Raw genomic sequence first — 21,803 nt, 5'->3', positions numbered from 1 at the left:
TGGCTTACTCCTGCATCTATTTTCGATGTTTCTAAAACTGTACACAATACTCCAGATGTGGTCTTACCAGGGCCCTATACAACTTTACTCCTATACTGAAATCCTCTTGTTATGACTGCCTGCTGTACTGAACGCCAACGTTCAGTGACTGGTGTACAAGGACACCCAGGTCTCGCTACACTTCCCCCTTACCTAACACCATTAAGATAATAATCTGCCTCCTTGTTTTTGCCGCCAAAGTGGATAACCTCACATTTATCTATATTATACTGCATCTATCCAGTCACTCAACTTGTCCAAGTCACCCTGAAACCTCCTAACATCCTCTTCACAGTTTACTCTGCCACCCAGCTTTGTGTCATCCGCAAACTTGCTTGTGTTGATATTAATTCCCTCTTCCAAATCATTAATATATATGGTAAACTTGTGGCCCCAACACCGATCCTTGCGGCACTCCACTTGCCACTGCCTGCCATTCTGAAAAGGACCCGTTTACTCCTACTCTTTGCTTCCTGTCTGCCAACCAATTTTCTATCCATGTCAACACCCTATCCCCAATACCATGTGCTCTAATTTTAGTCACCAATCTCCCGTGCGGGACCTTATCAAAGGCTTTCTGAAAGTCTAGATACACTACATCCACTGGCTCCCCTTCATCCATTTTATTTGTCACATCCTCAAAAAATTCCAGAAGATTAGTCAAGCATGATTTGCCTTTCATAAATCCATGCTGACTTGGACTTATCCTTTTATTGCTATCCAAATGCACTGTTATTACCTCTTTAATAATTGACTCCTGCATCTTTCCCACCACCGAAGTCAGGCTAACTGGTCTGTAATTCCCCGTTTTCTCTCTCGCTCCTTTCTTGAAAAGTAGGATAACATTAGCTATCCTCCAATCCACAGGAACTGATTCTGAATCTATTGAACATTGGAAAATGATCACCAATGCATCCACTATTTCTAGAGCCACCTCCCTGAGGACCCTGGGATGCAGACCATCAGGCCCAGGAGATTTATCATCCTTCAGTCCCATTAGTCTACCCAATACTATTTCTCGCCTAATGAAAATTTCTTTCAGCTCCTCTACCCCCCTAGATCCTCTGTCCTTTAGTACATCTGGGAGATTGTTTGTGTCTTCCTTAGTGAAGACAGATCCGAAGTACCTATTCAACTCTTCTGCAATTTCCTTGTTACCCATAATAATTTCACCCGTGTCTGCCTTCAAGGGACCCACATTTGACTTTGCTACTTTTTCTCTTAACATATCTAAAGAAGCGTTTACTGTCCTTCTTTATATTCTTGGCCAGCTTCCCCTCGTACTTTATCTTTTCAGCCCGTATTGCCCGTTTTGTTACCTTCTGTTGTCCTATGAAAGTTTCCCAATCCTCTGGCTTCCCGCTACTCTTTGCTGTGTTATACATCTTTTCTTTTAGTTTTATTCCATTCCTAACTTCCCTTGTCAGCCACAGTTGCCTCCTGCTCCCCTTAGAATCTTTCTTCCTTTTTGGAATGAAATGATCCTGCATCTTCCGGATTATGCCCGGAAATTCCTGCCATTGCTGTTCCACCGTCATTCCTGTTAGGATCGCTTTCCAGTCTATCTTGGCCAGCTCCTCTCTCATGCCTTCATGGTCCCCTTTGTTCAACTGCAACACTGACACTTCTGATTTAACCTTCTCCTTTTCAAATTGCAGATTAAAACTAATCATATTGTGATCACTACCTCCAAGCGGTTCCTTTACCTCGAGTTCTCTTATCAAATCTGGTTCATTGGACAACACTAAATCCAGAATTGCCTTTTCTCTGGTAGGCTCCATTACAAGCTGCTCTAAGAATCCATCTCGGAGGCACTCTACAAACTCTCTTTCTTGGGGTCCAGAACCAACCTGGTTTTCCCAGTCTACCTGCACATTGAAATCCCCCATCACTACACAGTGGCATTACCTTTGTTACATGCCAGTTTTAACTCCTGCTGCAACTTACACCCTACATTCGGGCTATTGTTTGGGGGTCTGTAGATAACACCAATTAGTGTCTTCTTGCCTTTACAATTCCTCAACTCAATCCACAGTGACTCTACCTCGTCAGTCCCTATGTCGCCCCTCGCAAGGGACTGAATTTTGTCCCTCACCAGCAGAGCTACCCTTCCGCCTCTGCCCACCTGCCTGTCCTTTCTATAGGATGTATAACCCTGAATATTGTTCCCAGGCCCGATCCTCCTGCAGCCACGTCTCTGTAATCCCCACAATGTCATATCTACCAACCTCTAACTGAGCCTCAAGCTCATTAGTTCTTATACTTCGCGCATTCATGTACAATACTTTTAATTCCTTACTCATCTCACCCTTCACATCGATCCCTATTACACTTAGCCATACACTCCTATCCCTTTGTGAGCTTTCTTTCCCGTTAATTCTGGGGTCATTAATTATCCCTTTACTCTCTTTCCCTTTAACTCCATCCTTGACTATCCCATTTGACCCCCCCCCCCCCCCCCCACCATTTAGTTTAAAACCACCCGTGTAGCAGTGGCAAACCTGCCTGCCAGAATGCTGGTCCCCCACCTGTTCAGGTGCAATCCGTCCCTTTTGTACAATTCCCCCTTACCCCAAAACAGATCCCAGTGATCTAAGAATCTAAATCCTTGCCCCCTGCACCAGTTCGTCAGCCACACATTCAGGTCCTGTATCTCCCTGTTCCTGTTCTCGCCAGCACAAGGAACTGGAAGCAAACCGGAGATAACCACCCTGGAGGTCCTGCTTTTCAGCATTTTTCCGAGCTCTCTAAAGTCACGCTGCAAAATATTCATCCCCTTCTTTCCTACGTCGTTTGTGCCGACATGCACTACCACTTCCGGCTGTTCACCTTCGCCCTTGAGGATTTTACTGCACTCTGTCCGTGACATCCTGGATCCTGGCACCAGGGAGGCAGCACACCATCTTTGAATCCCGCCTGTTGCCTGTTGCCATATACTTCTTTGCAACCACACAGTCCTTTCATGTGACCAACATTAAATGCAGTACTTGACATTTAATTTCACCTCTGCACTTTTTATACTCCTCCAGGCTTTCCATATTGATGAGCTCTTTGTATCTGCCAGAGGAATTCCCATTACTGTCTTTATCCTACCTTGGGTGTTTCAGAACAGGCATGGAAAACTATAATAAGTTGCACTTGCTTATCTTTTAAATGGTTCATGTTGTTCTGAAGCCTCAGTATTTTTCCTTCCTGAATACCTTCAACTGTTCTGATGCCGATTTAACTCCAAGTACCTACTTCCAATTTACTTTTGCTAAATCCTACCTCATCCAGGTAAAATGGTAAAATTGAAGCATCCACTTTTGAAATATATTTATCTTCTTCTGTTAATGTTCTAAATCTCACTGAATTTTGATCACTGCCACATAATGCTCCCCACTTCCAATTACCGAGGTTAATCCCAAAACTCGATCCAATACCACTCCCTCTCTCATTGACTCCATCTACACTTCCGCTGCCTTTGCAAGACCACCAGCATAATCAATGACCAGTCTCGCTGCGGTCACTCCCTCTTCTCCCATCTCCCATCAGGCAAGTAGAGTACAGAGGGTTGAATATGCATAACTTGAGATTCAGGGACAGTTTCTTCCCAGCTGTTATCAGGCACTGAACTGTCCTCTCATCAGCTTGAGTCAGGTCCTGCTCCCCCATCTACCTCATTGAAGACCTTTGAAATATATTAATCGGGCTTTATCAGATTTCAATGTTATATTTTACACTACATGTTATAAATGTTGTACCCTTTATCCTTCATTTGTACACTGTAGACATCTTGATTGTGTTCATGTATCATCTTTTCTTTGAAATGATAGCACTCAAACAACAGCTTTTCACTGTAGCTCTACACGTGATATGACTAAACAAAACTAAATCAATGTTACATACTCTTTCTCATATAGCAACCCTCATAGCCATAAATGATTGCTTAACCAAGCTATTTTAGCTATTACCAGAAATTTTGCATAACAAAATATATATTTTCAAGGTGTCCTTTTAATATCTCAGTCAATGTTTATTTCAGGTCACCTGTCATCTTGCCAAACTGTTTGATAACATGGCTGATCTTAAATTTGAAGAAGACAGAGAAAAACGAATAAATAAGATTGCAATAGGAATGTACAGTCGAGAAAAAGAATATGTCCCATTCCAAGTAAAGTGTAAATGTATTGGGCAGGTAAGACTGAAAGAAAGAAAAATTGATGTATTTGTACTCTATGTGCCATGTTGTTAAACTATCTATGTGTTTTACAACTAATTAAGTTGTAACTGTTTTAATGCAGGAAATGGAACAGCCTATTTTCACACACTGCAATGTGATAATCCACACATTATCTGGTTATTAATTCAAGTTTCCACTGTTCTGACCCACATGCTACAACAATGACCTGACATGCTTTCATGTAGGTCAATTGCAATGTAACCAAAGTTCAACAGGCAAAGTTCAGAAAAAACTTTTCCACCCAGAGAGTTGTGAATTTGTGGAATTCTCTTCCACAGAAGGCAGTGGAGGCCAATTCACTGGATGAATTTAAAAGAGAGTTAGATAGAGCTCTTGGGGCTAACGGAATCAAGGGGTATGAGGAGAAGGCAGGCATGGGTTACTGATTGTGGATGATCAGCCATGATCACAATGAATGGTGGTGCTGACTTGAAGGGCTGAATGGCCTCCTCCTGCACCTATTTTCTATGTTTCTATAACTGCAATTTGAATTTTGTTTATATAAAAGCTGACCGTCCAGTCTTTTCAAGGTTGAAGCTTGGTTAAATCGAGTAGAGGAAAGCATGCAGGGAACCATACGTCATCAGATTACAGAGGCTGTATCAGCTTATGAGGAAAAACCAAGAGATCAGTGGATTTTTGACTATTCTGCTCAAGTGGCACTCACCAGCTCACAAATATATTGGACCACAGATGTAGGAATTGCTTTTGAAAGGCTTGAAGAGGGCTATGAAACAGCACTAAAGGATTATAACAAAAAGCAGGTATGTTGTACATCACAAATCATTTGTCACAAGATTTGTATATTTACAATATTTGTATATTTATAATGTATTCTGTACTCAATTTTAAAGTGTTACTACTTGAATGATAGCTCTAGTATTTAAAACATATTTTAGCAACTGTGTATTCCTTGTAACTATTCCATATACTTCACTGCACTTTGAAAAATAGGTATTACACAGTGCTCAGAGTCTATGTAAGTATTTGAGATGATGAAGAGACAAAGAAAAGAGCTCTGATCTGAAAACTAGAAATCCAGGTATTAAGATTAAAATTAATTGCGGCAATGTTGCCAAAAAGATGGATCATTTGCAATGGGGGAAAAATCTTAAATGTGTAATAAAAAATAAAAGTTTGCTGTGAAGTATAATTTGTAGTTAAGTAGGAGAGAATTAACGTGAAATCTAAAATAGAACTGCATGATAGAATTTTACACTGTTATAAGCTGGATATTATGAAAAATATAAAAGATATATTCAGAAAATGAAAATAATTATCAAAAGATGATCAATAACTATAATAGAGCAAGAATTTTTTTGTATGCACCTATCCCCAAGAATCTCATTAGTAACGAGTTCAATCAAAAAAGAAAATTAGGAGGCATGTTTACAGGAAGTTAATTTCTATACCCACAATATTGATATTGGTCTTTTCATAAGCAATGTCTCTGTAATCCTAACAGGTGATAGACATATGATTATCATCAGAACAGGAGCAAAGCAACAGCTTAGCAGACTCGCAGGTTTATTTATCACCCTCACTTTGAGTGTCCTATATCTGGTTATGTAGCAACACTATTAAACAGATGATATATTCCTATTAGAGTTGTAGATGAATGTACCTGTTTTCTTTCCTTCACTGAAGTTAGCAGGTTTACAAGTGGAATAGAGGTGGGTTTTGGACAGGACTGGAAACATTTAATTGGTTTGTTAGAAGCACATTAATGTAAATATAAATATATGAAACCTATTGAACTGTATATTTCATGAACTCTTTCAAATCCTTTTAACATTAAAGCGAACTTCAGACTGTGGGCTTATTCCACAGTCCAATAAATTAAAATGAAAGCAGAGCTAAAACCCATATGAATTCCCATTAAAGCATCTATTAGTTTGGAAATAATGTCAGCGTAAGAGCAAGTTTAACATGTGGGGTGGTGTGTGGTGGATAGGATAGGTTTCTTTTCAAAGAATTGTAGATACTTCAGGTTGTGTTGATACGGACAGGGATGTAGCAATAGTTACCATTTATAAGTAAAGGCCAAGGTGAGAATGCTAGAAAATTGCAGCAGTGTGAGAAGGGTCTTGGAAATTGGTGGAAAATGACCAAACAAAGAACACGACAAACACATTAAATGGGGAGGAGGGGGGTGGAAGTCATTTTGGCTTTGTAAATAAAAAGGGTAGAAATTGTGTGTTTTCCAAGGCAATTACCATCTTAATTATAGGAACTGGACTTCTGCAGAGAGGTAATGGGGTCCATCAGCAATGGGGTGATACAAAGCAGCAACGTGTTGAGTTTGAAATTCACCACGTGAGGAAATGAAGTTGAGGACTCGGTTTGCTCAGAGTCGAGCAGATGAAGGTCCATGGGGAAAGCAAAATCCTAGAAAAGGAGGAATGTGATTGGAGGTAAATGAAGCAAAGTATTTGGAGAGATTATTGACATGCTAAAGTTGTTGAGGTTTTCTATATTTGGCACACAAAGGAAAGAAATTTTATTTTGCTTAATACAGAAAATTGTGAGGGAGTTGGCCTCAACATTGAGTGGGCATCCTGTTTTCAGAAATCAACGAGCAGAGATTTGACAATACCTGTAGCTATGGGCAGACTGATGTAAAAAGGACATAACTATATTTATATATCACATAGCATAATTTGTTCTTGAAAATAGATGAGTAGAGATTTGGCCAATAACGGATAGAGAATAAGAAGAGAAGTCAAAAATATGAACAAGGAAAGAAGGAAATATTTTGAGCACAGTAGACTTTCTTAAGATTATGCATTCCTGGAAGAGACATGATGGTGAATTAAAAGGACACTACCACAGTGGTTCCACACTTGGCCCATTATCCTGGTCTACAATCTAATGGTATGAACATTGCAATAAACACACAGTGCTGGAGTAACTTGGCAGATCAGATAGCATCTCTGGAGGACATGGATAGGTGATGTTTTGGGTCGAGACCCTTCTTCAGACTGAGATGTCCTCCAGCAATGCTGTTTGGCCTGCTGGGTTACTCCAGCACTCTGAATGTTTACTTTTGTAAACCAACAGCTGCAGTCCCTTGTATGAACATTGAATTTTAGTTTAGTTTTAGTTTATTGTCACGTGCACCAAGGTACAGTGAAAAGCTTTTGTTGCGTACTATCCAGTCAAAGAAAAGACTATAGATGATTACAATCAAGCTGTCCACAGTGTACAGATAAAGAGTTCAACATTTAGTGCAAGGTAATGTCCGATTAAAGATAGTTCAAAGGTCTCCAATTCCGATTTCAGGTAATAACCCCCTGCTCCATCTCATCCCGGTATGCGCACATGTCTTCCACCATCTCTCACCACCCTAATCACCTGCTCCTTCCCCCTCTTCTGTACGCATCTCCCATTCCCAAGTTCTCTATGTCCCTTTTACCCTCACTCTTTTCCCTCTCCTCCATCCCCTTCCACCTATATCCCTCCCTCCAGCTTTACATTTCAATCTCCTCAATTTTCCTTATCTGACACCTTTTCACTTTGAGTCTTGTCACTTACTCCATCCATCTACCAATCACACTCCCTCACTGTATCCACCTACCACTTGCCAGTCTTTGTTCAATTCCTTCACTTTCCAGTTTCTTTCCATTACTATATTTCGTCTGATGAAGAATCCTGACCCAAAACGTCGTCTGTCCATTTCCTCCACGGATGCAGTCTGCTGAGTTCCTCCAGAACTTTGTGTTTTGGTCCATTATTTTTTGCCATTGACCTAAACCAAAGATGGAAAAAAAAATGACAGAGACCCTTTTTTACATTTTTCTCTGTCAATCCCTACCATTTGCATCCCTCAGCATTTGTTTAAAAACTTGTTTGATCTGCAACAACATGATGGCAGGTTAAAATCAATGTGTTCACTTTTTCTCTCTCCACAGAAGTTCTGAGTATTTCCAATATTTTGGTTGTTATACTTCAATCTGAAATCACAGCAATTTGGAGAAAATCCAAATCTCTGTTCATCTTGAGGCAGAAATACAAACGGGCATCTCATTCTGTACATCATCCTAGTTAAAAATATTCTGCTTAAGTTTGCATTCTTCACTGTGTTACAAAATTGGGTGTTTTAATTTGGCATAGTCTCCATTTTCTCTTCTGAGCTTATGAAGTTTCTACCTCGTCATCTCATCACAACGCATTTTTCAGTTCCATAAAACCACCAAGGGTTAGTAAAGGCATTAGAAAACGAAAAAAAGAATGGTGATTAAGTTCATTAACTTCACAAAGCACTATTTGGAAACTTTAATCAGAAATGATGAAGCAGTTTAATAAATGTGAAAATGTCATCTTCTGTGAGTTCATCTCTTTGGTGAAATAATATATCAGTTTGACAATTTTCTTGGAAATAAAGTTTTTTAAAAGTTCATCTTAAAACAAATTCTGCCTTTGTACTTTTAAACATTTGCATTGTCAGAGTAGATATGAACTGTCAAGGAAAATAAGGAGCTTGTTTATCGTCGAAAAGAAAGCCATATTCTCTTTTAGGTTATATTCAGTTCTCGAAAAGATGTCAGGTTTACATGCTAATTTGCTGAATGTGCTACTCGTTTGGAATACTAAATGAATCAGACAGTGTCCTTGAACTCCCAGATGACTAAGCCTCCATTCAGTTGACAGTTTTGGTGCTGAAATAACTCTGAATCGTTTCATGATGTAAATATGCTCAACTGAAAATCATGCATTTAAGATCAAGCACATTATCATTTCCATTTAGGTATTTTTGACGGTCTTTGTTACATGTATAAATTATACATTGTCTAAAAGACATTTCTTTAGTTAATGCATTTCAGTATTTCAAAATGTCCCAAAGTTTTTGATGAAATACCTTTTGAAGTGCAGTGACTGTTGTGGGGCACTTAAATGTGTACAAAAAAATAGATGACTACTTCATTTGTTGCTTCAGAGAAAAGATGTAAAAAGTATGACAAAATTTATTGTTAATATATGAAGTATAAATAGTATTGCATAATACAACAAAAAATTTAATTGGGAAAGCAATTGAAAGATTCAGCCTGTTAGGATGAGGTTAAGATTGCTCTATATTGTTGTACATCAAAAATGTATTTCCAAATTATAAAACCAATCATAACAACCGTATCCTTTGCCGCATTTGATAAGATGCTGGTACAATTTCCCCGCAGTACAACAGGCCAAGAGCTGGCTGGTTGGAACACATCTTCAAACACGATTCAAGAGCCTGTAGGCCATTCATTTTAGAAGCCAATGCAAAAGCAAAATACCTCAGATTCCAGAAATCCAACATTAATAACGATGGACTTATTCAGCTTTTCAGTCAGCACCTATGGAGTGAAAAACAGTTAACCCTGTGATCTTTCCTCAAATCTTGAGGTTGCAGATGAAACAATTTTATGATGCAGAGGTAATAGGAAGTGGGAGGGAGCAGAAAGGAAGCTTTGAGGAAAAACTGGAAAACAAATAGGCTTAATTACAATCTAAAAATGAAATGATGAAGACGACAAATAATACAATAAAACTGCATTAATTTGGCATGTTCAGGACCGGTGGTAAATCAGAAGATTATTTAGACCGTTGAATGTTATTATAGACAATAGACAATAGACAATAGGTGCAGGAGTAGGCCATTCAGCCCTTCGAGCCAGCACCGCCATTCAATGCGATCATGGCTGATCACTCTCAATCAGTACCCCGTTCCTGCCTTCTCCCCATACCCCCTCACTCCGCCATCCTTAAGAGCTCTATCCAGCTCTCTCTTGAAAGCATCCAACGAACTGGCCTCCACTGCCTTCTGAGGCAGAGAATTCCACACCTTCACCACTCTCTGACTGAAAAAATTATTCCTCATCTCCGTTCTAAATGGCCTACCCCTTAATCTTAAACTGTGGCCCCTTGTTCTGGACTCCCCCAACATTGGGAACATGTTTCCTGCCTCTAAGGTGTCCAATCCCCTAATTATCTTATACGTTTCAATAAGATCCCCCCTCATCCTTCTAAATTCCAGTGTATACAAGCCTAATTGCTCCAGCCTTTCAACATACGACAGTCCCGCCATTCCAGGAATCAACCTAGTGAACCTACGCTGCACGCCCTCAATAGCAAGAATATCCTTCCTCAAATTTGGAGACCAGAACTGCACACAGTACTCCAGGTGCGGTCTCACCAGGGCCCGGTACAACTGTAGAAAGACCTCTTTGCTCCTATACTCAACTCCTCTTGTTACGAAGGCCAACATTCCATTGGCTTTCTTCACTGCCTGCTGTACCTGCATGCTTCCTTTCAGTGACTGATGCACTAGGACACCCAGATCTCGTTGAACATCCCCTCTTCCTAACTTGACACCATTCAGATAATAATCTGCCTTTCTATTCTTACTTCCAAAGTGAATAACCTCACACTTATCTACATTAAACTGCATCTGCCATGTATCCGCCCACTCACACAACCTGTCCAAGTCACCCTGCAGCCTTATTGCATCTTCCTCACAATTCACACTACCCCCCAGCTTAGTATCATTTGCAAATTTGCTAATGGTACTTTTAATCCCTTCATCTAAGTCATTAATGTATATCGTAAATAGCTGGGGTCCCAGCACCGAACCTTGCGGTACCCCACTGGTCACTGCCTGCCATTCCGAAAGGGACCCATTTATCCCCACTCTTTGCTTTCTGTCTGTCAACCAATTTTCTATCCATGTCAGTACCCTACCCCCAATACCATGTGCTCTAATTTTGCCCACTAATCTCCTATGTGGGACCTTGTCGAAGGCTTTCTGAAAGTCGAGGGGAACCACATCCACTGACTCTCCCCTGTCAATTTTCCTAGTTACATCCTCAAATAATTCCAGCATGATTTCCCCTTCGTAAATCCATGCTGACTCGGAATGATCCTGTTACTGCTATCCAAATGCTCAGCAATTTCGTCTTTTATAATTGACTCCAGCATCTTCCCCACCACTGATGTCAGACTAACTGGTCTATAATTACCCGTTTCCTCTCTCCCTCCTTTCTTAAAAAGTGGGATAACATTTGCTATCCTCCAATCCACAGGAACTGATCCTGAATCTATAGAACATTGAAAAATGATCTCCAATGCTTCCACTATTTCTAGAGCCACCTCCTTAAGTACCCTGGGATGCAGACCATCAGGCCCTGGGGATTTATCAGCCTTCAGTCCCATCAGTCTACCCAAAACCATTTCCTGCCTAATGTGGATTTCCTTCAGTTCCTCCATCACCCTAGGTTCTCCGGCCCCTAGAACATTTGGGAGATTGTGTGTACCCTCCTCAGTAAACACAGATCCAAAGTAACGGTTTAACTCGTCTGCCATTTCTTTGTTCCCCATAATAAATTCCCCTGCTTCTGTCTTCAAGGGACCCACATTTGCCTTGACTATTTTTTTCCTCTTCACGTACCTAAAAAAACTTTTGCTATCCTCCTTTATATTATTGGCTAGTTTACCCTCGTACCTCATCTTTTCTCCCCGTATTGCCTTTTTAGTTAACTTTTGTTGCTCTTTAAAAGACTCCCAATCCTCTGTCTTCCCACTCTTCTTTGCTATGTTATACTTCCTCTCCTTAATTTTTATGCTGTCCTTGACTTCCCTCGTCAGCCACAGGTGTCTCTTACTCCCCTTAGAGTCTTTCCGCCTCTTTGGGATAAATTGATCCTGCAACCTCTGCATTATTCCCAGGAATACCTGCCATTGCTGTTCTACCGTCTTCCCTGCTAGGGCCTCCTTCCAGTCAATTTTGGCCAGCTCCTGCCTCATGCCTCATATTATAAGAAAATAACTGCAGATGCCTCATATTGTTGTCCAACTGATTATTATTTGGTGATATACAGTAGAATGATAAATGTTCTAGTGAACCCAGAAGGCAGAAGGCTGTGGAGGCCAATTCTCTGAATGCATTCAAGAGAGAGCTAGATAGAGCTCTTAAGCATAGCGGAGTCAGGGGGTATGGGGAGAAGGCAGTAACGGGGTACAGATTGAGAATGATCAGCCATGATCACATTGAATGGCGGTGCTGGCTCGAAGAGCCGAATGGCCTCCTCCTGCACCTATTGTCTATTGCCTATTGTCTAATAGGTTTAAACGGAGTGTAAGAAACCAGGCACGTGTACGTTTTAAGGGAGCATGGGAAACAAAAGCAGTTATGTTTCAAGTGAGTATAGAAAATTGAACTGCATGAATTTCATTGAAGCGGAGGAAACAAAACTGTGAAAGTTTAAAAGGAACGTTAGAACAGGTGTTCGAGTGCATGAAAGGGAATACTGGAATTGGAGCCTTAGTATGTCACTCAAAGTGAAAGAATTGGCACCCAGTGAGTTAGATCCAAACCATGGGGATTTCTAATCAATCAGTTGGCAAATTATAAGAATTCAACTGCAAATAGGTCAAGAGGAGATTAAACGAGTGTAGAAAGTCATTTAAAGATGAATATGTACACAGCCAAATGCTGATGCATGTTCCTTGAGCTAACATTGGGTTTTCTATCGCTAACTTTATCCAGTTGTGCTGTAAGTTCATCGAAATTTAATTGTTTTTTAATCACCTCACCAGCTGACTATTTTCACTATTTTTGTATCTCTATTTGGATTTCCAATATCCACAATTTTTCGCTTGGGCAGCTTACACCCCAGTGGTACGAACATTGACTTCTCTAACTTCAAGTAATCCTTGCTTTCCCTCTCTCTCCATCCCCTCCCCTTCCCAGTTCTCTGACCAGTCTTACTGTCTCCGACTACATTTTATCTCTGTTTGCTTTGTTGATATCTTCTCCCAACTAACAATGATCTATTCTACATTTTCCTTGATCAACATTCCCTTTGTCCTGTTTTCACACCTTACACTTCCTTAACTATACACTTCCTTATCTATGTGCCCTTCCATTCCCATGACATCAGACTGAAGAAGGGTCTCGACCTGAAACATTAACCATTCCTTCTCTCCAGAGATGTTGCATGTCTGGAGTCAGGGGGTACGGGGAGAAGGCAGGAACGGGGTACTGATTGAGAATGATCAGCCATGATCACATTGAATGGCGGTGCTGGCTCGAAGGGCCGAATGGCCTCCTCCTGCACCTATTGTCTATTGTCTATTGTCCTGCTGAGTTACTCCAGCATTTTGTGTCTATCCACAATATTATTTTGTGTTGGAGTACACACAATCAGCTGTCATAACGATTATTTTTGCTATAAATGAAAATGAAACAGAAATTGTATGTGCTCAAACTGTGAAATTAAAACAGTGCTGGAGATCTTCAGCAGACCAGGTAGCATTGTCGAAGGCTCTCCAACTGAAACATTTAACTGTTTCTCTTATCGCACATGCTGCTTGACCTGCTGCGTATTTCCAAGATTTTCTGTCTTTATTCACTTTACAAATTCTTTTTAGTTTGAAGAAGGATCCCGACTTGAATCTTTGCCTCTCCGTACCCTCCACAGAAGCTGCCTGACCCGCTGAGTTACTCCAGCACTTTGTGCTTTGCTCTTTTTTGTGTAAGTTTGTTTTCCATGCATCGCATCTCTATGGCTAAAGATTTTTTTAAATTACTTTTAAAGGTGGTGCAATTGAATGTTTTGATCAACATGCTGCTGGGAGAGTTAACCGCAGGAGACAGGCAGAAGATCATGACCATGTGCACGATCGATGTTCACGCCCGGGATGTTGTGGCAAAACTCATTGCTCAGAAGGCAAGTTAAGAGTGTTGAGTGAAGATTATTTGTAGATTTCTTGTTTGTTTTGTTGTTTATTTTTACTTTTTTAGTGTCAGATTGGTATTTTTTAGCAAAAATGTTAAATGCTATTTTTGGTTGTGATGAACATCTCTTCAGGTTACAAGCTCCCAAGCCTTTGCGTGGTTATCCCAATTGCGGCATCGTTGGGATGTCCACCAGACCCACTGTTATGCTGACATTTGTGATGCTCATTTTCGATACTCTTATGAATATCTGGGGAACACTCCTCGACTTGTGATCACTCCTCTAACTGACAGGTAAATAATGCTAAGAAATATTAGCTCAGTTACACTATGATTTCAGTAAACCTTTACTTTGTGTTAATTTTATCCCATCTCTTGGCAATATAAAGGAGAGGGTTACATCCACTCTGGATGGATAAAGAAAGTTAGAGTGCAGGGGCCGTTTGTATCTTGTAGTATAAACAAGGCTACAGCTATTTTGTGTGTCGGGACTTCTTTATAATTTGCTGAAACCAAGCAACTTCCTGTTGCAGCTCACCACTACAAAGGGTGGGACATTAGTCAGCTTCCTAGCTAAGCTGCAACTCAGAGGAGGCAGTCCTGCTCCACTTAATCCCACTGAAAAGGAAAGGAAGCTCCCTGGGCCATTTGTTGAAATTGGAAGGTCACCAATTCCTTCAAGCTCAATGTTAATTAATAATTACAGATGTAAAGGAACCACCTGCCAAAATGTGTTCCAATTGCTCGCTTCATCACCTTCTGAGAATGACAGCAGCACAGTCATTTTGAAGCTACCGCTGTTTGAGATACATCTGGCGGATGGAACTCAAATTCCCCCCGAAGTCAAACTAATGGTCAGGTGAAGCAGGATTGGAAATCAACTTAATTGGGCCACTTTCTCCTTAAATCTATCCACCTCCTCCTCCTACTCCCTGCATCTTTCCACTGACATTTGGAAAGCAAAGCTTATAAGTTGGCCTTGGAAAGACCTTGGCCATACACCAGGAACAATAAATAATTTCACCAGGAAGGGCACTAGCTTTTATATTTCTAACCTTTAAACATCTCAGGAAGAGAAATATCATTAATTTCAATTTACTTCATGTGTGACTCCTGCATTAGAGATGGGCTGTGCTCCCAGAAAACATTCTGCATCATGATTTGCTATGCAGAAATCCCCTTTTTCCTTTAACTCCCCTGTTGTTTTGCATTCTGGTGCATTCTGTCCAGATGTTTTTCCCACAACGTTAATGATGAATACCACAGCTATTGGTTCCTAGCAGAAGCCAATTGAGAGAATATGTTTGTCAGTTTTCAAAGCAAATTTCTTAAGTGACGAGCAGCTGAATTTGGAGAAACCAGCAACTGCAGAAGCTAATAGCCTTCAGGCCTTCAGTTTGAATGGAGACGAGTACTTTTAAATGAATATCAAATATAAGTAAGATGGGTTAATGATCTAATAATGCACAGCAAATAACAGTGATCATTTAGATTTACAACTTGCACAAAAACTTGCTGGCCCTGTTTCAGACATATTGAAGGAATGTTGTACGGAAAACTCTTGGGTGGGGGTAGGAGTTGGGGTGCTGGAAAGAACTGCTAAGCAACAAAAGAAACCTGTTGTAATTTTTTTTTTAAAACACGTCATCTGTACAGGCATGAAGAAATGCAAGTTGGAAAAAAAGAGAAAAGTTGTTCCCCCATACTCATGTTTATTCTGTACCTCAGAATTTGGGGTATTTATTTGTGAAGTCCGTAATGGTAAATTTTCACACCTTGAATTACATTTTTGACTCTTTTTGAAAAAAAACTTTCTTTTAATGTGGTTAATGTTAGTTTAATGTGGATGCAGTTTAATGTGGATAAATGTGAGGTTATCCACTTTGGTGGTCAGAATTGGAAGGCAGATTATTATCTGAATAGTGTCAAGTTAGGAAAAGGGGACGTATAACGAGATCTGGGTGTCCTAGTGCATCAGTCACTGAAAGGAAGCATGCAGGTACAGCAGGCAGTGAAGAAAGCCAATGGAATGTTAGCCTTCATAACAAGAGGAATTGAATATAGTAGCAAAGAGGTCCTTCCGCAGTTGTACAGGGCCCTAGTAAGACAGCACCTGGAGAACTATGCAGTTTTGGTCTCCAAATTTGAGGAAGGATATTCTTGCTATTGAGGGCGTGCAGCGTAGGTTCACTAGGTTAATTCCCGGAATGGCGGGACTGTCATATGTTGAAAGACTGGAGCGACTAGGCTTGTATACACTGGAATTTAGAAGGATGAGAGGGGATCTTATTGAAACATATAAGATTATTAAGGGATTGGACACGTTAGAGGCAGGAAACCTGTTCCCAATGTTGGGGGAGTCCAGAACCAGGGGCCATAGTTTAAGAATAAGGGGTAGGCCATTTAAAACGGAGATGAGGAAAAACTGTTTTAGTCAGAGAGTTGTAAATCTGTGGAATTCTCTGCCTTAGAAGGCAATGGAGGCCGATTCTCTGGATGCTTTCAAGAGAGAGCGAGATAGAGTTCTTAAAGATAGCGGAGTCAGGGGATATGGGGAGAAGGCAGGAACGGGGTATCGATTGTGAATGATCAGCCATGATCACATTGAATGGCGGTGCTGGCTCGAAGGGCCGAATGGCCTACTCCTGCACCTATTGTCTATTGTCTATTCTTTGTTCTGGTCTAATGTTCATGCACAGCTGCATCAAGGAAGAGTTTCATAGTCCTGGTCAAATACAGTGCATTTGACAAATAAACACTTTGGACTCTTGAACGTTAGTTTTGCCATTCTCATTCTATAGGATTGTAAAATGGCAAAACTAGATGGCAGTGTCAGAGATTAGAAAAATATGAATTCAGAATCCTGTTGCAAGATGCCCTAACATGTTACAATGTGGCATTGACTGGAGTCCGTTTGCCCCAATTGTACAAAATCTATTTACCTACCATTCATCTGCTGATGTTTATAAAAAGTTATTAAATGATCCATCATAGTTAGACAAGTCGTAAGACGATTAATTTTAAAGTTAATTTAAATTGGAGCTCAATTCATTAGAATATGATATATAACTTGGGTGCCTTGGTTTAAACTGATGAAAGGCAGATGTAATAAGATTGATGTGAGAACATTTTTCATGCAAAGGGTGAGCCGAGTGATATTCTTACTAATGAGAAGACATTCCTGATTTATGATTATCTATTGATCTGATGTGACGGCAGTGAAACACACCAGTACCAATTCTAATCTTTCATTTAAGTAAGTGGTTAGTGATAATGTATCTTTGAGAACAATTATTGCACAACTCTTTGATAAAGACCAACAATGCTTCCCTTGTAACTAACGTGAAAACATTATGATGTTAGTGATGTACACCAAACATATAACAAGCTCTATGTATAGTTATCTGAAATTAACAGAATATGTCTAATCTACTTGTTTTTTCTGAGTAACTGTTTTTTTGTGAAGGAGTCTTTTAAAGAGTAAGTACTTGTAAAACAAAACTCTATTTTGGAAGGTTCATTTATGAAATTTCAGGTGGAAAGAATAGATGTAACGAGTATTAACAAAATTGCCAAAATATTTCATTTAATAAAACTATTGAAATAATAAATTTATTTGGAACTATGAGAGGCTGATTCAGAAGATAATTATGTACACTATTCAGGTGACTTGGTCGATTGGATTCAGAATTGGTTTACTCATAGAAGACAGAGGTTTGTGGTGGAAGGGTGTTATTCAGGTTGGAGGTCAGTGACCAGTGGATTTCCGTGGGTGAACCCATTCACATTCATAGGGCTGCACATATTATACCAACCGTCACTGCCCATCAGCTCGAGATGTTGCAGCCCCGCTCTTGACTTTTAGTACTGAGTCGAGTGGTGGAGCAGGAATTCAGGTGTGATCACTTCTGATCTCCATCTGATCTTTGGCTTTTGCATTACAATGTTCAGGCTCAAAAGTCACAGAATAATTGACCTGCATGGAGGATATTGCTGGCACTTCTCAATGGAATTGCCAACCAATAGTAAGTACGTTTTGCCCTTTTGCGTTGGTATGAAAATGATGATCATGATTGTGAAGCAAAGTTTGCTATTTGTTTTTGTTTGAAGGTGCTATATAACCCTCACACAGTCTCTTCACCTAACCATGAGTGGAGCACCTGCAGGTCCTGCTGGGACAGGCAAAACAGAAACCACCAAGGATCTTGGACGTGCACTTGGAGTAATGGTGTATGTCTTCAACTGTTCTGAGCAAATGGATTATAAGGTATGGTTCCTGATGAGTGGTTTGATGCTTGTACCTTAAAAAACAGAATATATGAATGATGGTTCTGCATTATACAGTCCATAGGCAACATCTATAAAGGTTTGGCACAAACTGGTGCTTGGGGCTGCTTTGATGAGTTCAATAGGATCGCCATTGAAGTTTTGTCAGTTGTTGCAGTGCAAGTCAAAACAATACAAGATGCCATTAAAAACAAGAAAAAGAGGTGAGTGCAAAATAATGAACCGTGTCAATGTTATTTATTTATCCATATGGGCAGCCTTATATATCTTTATTGTTTTCAGATTTGTCTTTCTTGGTGAAGAAATTTCTCTTAAACCTGCAGTTGGAATATTTATAACCATGAATCCAGGTTATGCTGGCCGAACAGAATTGCCAGAAAATCTTAAAGCACTTTTCAGGTAAGTGAAGTAAATTGTTCATTACTTCTGATTAGAGGCATGATTTCAAAGAGCTGTCGTTACATTAGTCAGATTTTGTTCAGAACAGCAGTGAACCCCATGCAGTCTCAGCTAAATCTCAGAGAATTTGCAGGAAAAATGCAGGAGTAACTCAGTAGGTCAGGATGCATCTCTGGAGAAAAGGAATAGGTGACATTTTGGGTCTCGACACGACACGTCATCAGTTATTTTTCTCCTGTGATGCTGCCTGGCTTGAGTTACTCCAGCATTTTGTGGCTATCTTAGGAGTAAACCAGTATCTGCAGTTCCTTCCAACACATATTACAGCTTAAACACATATTACATATTAAAGGAAATTCTATCAATTGTTAGATACAAACACTTGAAAGCACATACCACAAGATTCAAGAACAGCTTTTCCTCTTTTATCAGACAAATGAATAGACCTGTCTCCTAATATGACTTCTGTGACTCTTGCACATTGTAATATCTGCACTTTCTCTGCAGCTGTAACACTGAAACACTATATTCTGCACGCTGGCTATTTTTCTTTTTGCAATATATGTACTTGCAATATATGTACCAGTAATAAACCAATACCAATGCAAAATACTGCTCACCAAAAATTATTAAATAAAACATACTAAAAATAAATTAGCAATAAGTATATTAACAAAGTGAAGATTAAATTGATTTTTAAAAGTGCTTGGTAGTCATTTTAACTTTCAGTGATATTGCAAAGGCCATGCAGTGTATATTTCTCCAAATTTTTATTTCATCAAATCCGATGTTCACACATACAACAACATTACTGAAAATTACAGGAAGAGTATGATTTGGACTTTTGGAAGAAAAGTTTTCTCAGTGTTCTGACCACAAAGCATGTGAACCACATGAATCTGTCCTTTTTGATTGTCACATGTTTATTTCTCATTGGAAAGCTAGATTATACACAGTCGAAAATCCAGATAGTGTCTTGCTGTCCCTTGGGCATTCAATGAGCACTGATCCAATTATAAGGAGGCTCCATAAATGAATGGGTAACAAACAATTGCTGCTTCTGAGCACCAGCTTGAAGTTTAGGTGACTTTATCACTGATCCTTGGGTGGACTGCTGGAGGCTGCTTGAAATCACTTGAAATACGTCAAGAATTTTTTATTTTTTTAACCCCAGGAGTACATCTGCTGGAAGGCAATTATCATTGACATTTCCACAAACATATGACCCCATTTCCACTTGGTGCCTGCTCCTTCTTACATCAGCTCCCAGCCCTCTGACGTGACACTTTGGCCCTGTTTAGTGACTGTTCAATTAGCTGTTCTTCCACAGCATGCACGCTTCAATCCTTTTCCTTGCTCATTGCCAAAGTTTGCTGGCTAGATGCAAATGCAATACTTTACTTATTGGCAAGCATGTAAATGTTATTTTGTAATACACATCTTGAATTTGTGAGCTTGATCAAACAGATTTGAGGTGAATGACTGGGTTGCTTAAACAGTGAGTGGAAGTAAACCAAAAGATAGAAAAATTGTGGAACCAGTAATTAAACAATGCACCTTGGTGTCTTTGTTGTGTCGACTGTGTAAATGAAGCTTGAATCAAATCATGTATTTTAGAGTATACAAAAATGGACCAGAAAGTGGAGATTCTGAAAACAACTTTTAAATAAAGTCGTACAACACATAATAAGCCCTTTGGCCCAAAGCGTCCACACAGACCCAAATGCCCCATCTAAGCTAGTCCAATTTGGCCATGTTTGGCCCATATCTCTCAAAACCTTTCCTATTCATGTACCTGTTCAAATGTCTTTTAAATATTGTTATTGTACCTCAACCGTTTCTGGCTTTTATTGACTGCTGCAATATAGCAAATAGAAACCTAAAAACAGCTATGCTGGATTCAGGCAGCATATGGGGAAAGAAAAACAGAGTTAATATTGCACGTTGGAACACTTTATCTGTCTCTCTTTCCACAGAATCTGCCTGACCTGAGTGTTACCAGCATTTTCTGGTTTTAACTATAAATGTCCAGCAACTGATACATTTTTTTTTCATGGTCATAATTCAAAAGATCTCTATCAGATTACTCGTAAGATTTCTCTTGAAAAAGCTGAGGGCTCTTCTAATCCTTTTTCAATGATTGAAAACTGTCAGCTTTGATAAAATTAGTGTTTTAAAAAATGGGTTTTCTCCAGGGCATACCTATTGTTTATTCTTGGAGGAAACACAACAGTTCAATTAAAATACATGCAAATAAAAACATGCTGTAAAATTGATGCCTATGATGAAAAAATATTGGATGACATTATGTGGATACAGCAGTTAAATGACTTTTCTACAAAATATTTTATAGATGCAATAAATTTATGAAACTTGTGTATGTAGTTGAATTACAGTCATACTTTGTTAATGTATTTTTTTTTTTTTGTAGACCCTGTGCAATGGTTGTTCCAGATATCGAACTGATTTGTGAGATTATGCTAGTTGCTGAAGGGTTTTTAGATGCCAAATTGTTGGCCAGGAAATTCATTACCTTGTACACTCTTTGTAAAGAGCTGCTTTCAAAACAGGTTGAGTATTTATTTTGCTTTCTTTGGCTGAATTCCTGATTTTTAAAATCACTCTTACAAAAATAATTGAAATAAGTTTGATTATGACTTTAACATTAAAGGATTTTGCAATGATTTTGCAATGCCATAAATAACTTATGTATAAATTACAATGGAATTTCTCTTGTACATTTCAGCACAGTAACCTCAGAAAATAACTTTGTCATTCTAAATGTTAATGTTAAATAGCACACTTTGGGATTTGGAACTTGACCTCATCAAGTGAAAGTGGTTTCCACCAGACCTGTTAAACTGTCAGGGGAGAGAGATGACTGAAGTTGTAAGAAAATAGTTTACCTCAGTCCACTTGTATTAATAGTTGGACATAATGACAATTGCTTTTGAGAGTTAAATCAAAGTATTTAAAAGCTAAAATCATTCAGCAACACTTGATATTTTTCATACTAATATTTGACCAGAAAGCACCATGTTTCCCTTGTAATGCTGTCCATACTAATAAGATATATGAAAATATATTGAGCGATGTACACAGATTATTGTCCACGATGAAGCTGTCTGAACGTTTGACTGTCTT

General features: G+C 39.4%; 1 protein-coding gene across 1 annotated transcript in view; it reads left to right on the top strand.

Annotated features, from left to right (window-relative positions):
- LOC144605954 (dynein axonemal heavy chain 11-like) overlaps positions 1 to 21,803 on the top strand; it is a 261,975-nt gene that overhangs the window by 83,175 nt on the left and 156,997 nt on the right. The window contains exons 29-36 of the mRNA XM_078421667.1: positions 4,064 to 4,216; positions 4,792 to 5,025; positions 13,834 to 13,965; positions 14,107 to 14,267; positions 18,084 to 18,240; positions 18,318 to 18,463; positions 18,543 to 18,659; positions 21,091 to 21,229. Coding sequence (XP_078277793.1) covers positions 4,064 to 4,216; positions 4,792 to 5,025; positions 13,834 to 13,965; positions 14,107 to 14,267; positions 18,084 to 18,240; positions 18,318 to 18,463; positions 18,543 to 18,659; positions 21,091 to 21,229 — 1,239 coding nt within the window. The remainder of the gene's footprint in view (positions 1 to 4,063; positions 4,217 to 4,791; positions 5,026 to 13,833; positions 13,966 to 14,106; positions 14,268 to 18,083; positions 18,241 to 18,317; positions 18,464 to 18,542; positions 18,660 to 21,090; positions 21,230 to 21,803) is intronic.

Source organism: Rhinoraja longicauda, chromosome 2, assembly GCF_053455715.1.
Source record: "Rhinoraja longicauda isolate Sanriku21f chromosome 2, sRhiLon1.1, whole genome shotgun sequence".
Taxonomy (NCBI): Eukaryota; Metazoa; Chordata; class Chondrichthyes; order Rajiformes; family Arhynchobatidae; genus Rhinoraja; species Rhinoraja longicauda.
This window is presented reverse-complemented; position numbering and strand designations above follow the sequence as displayed.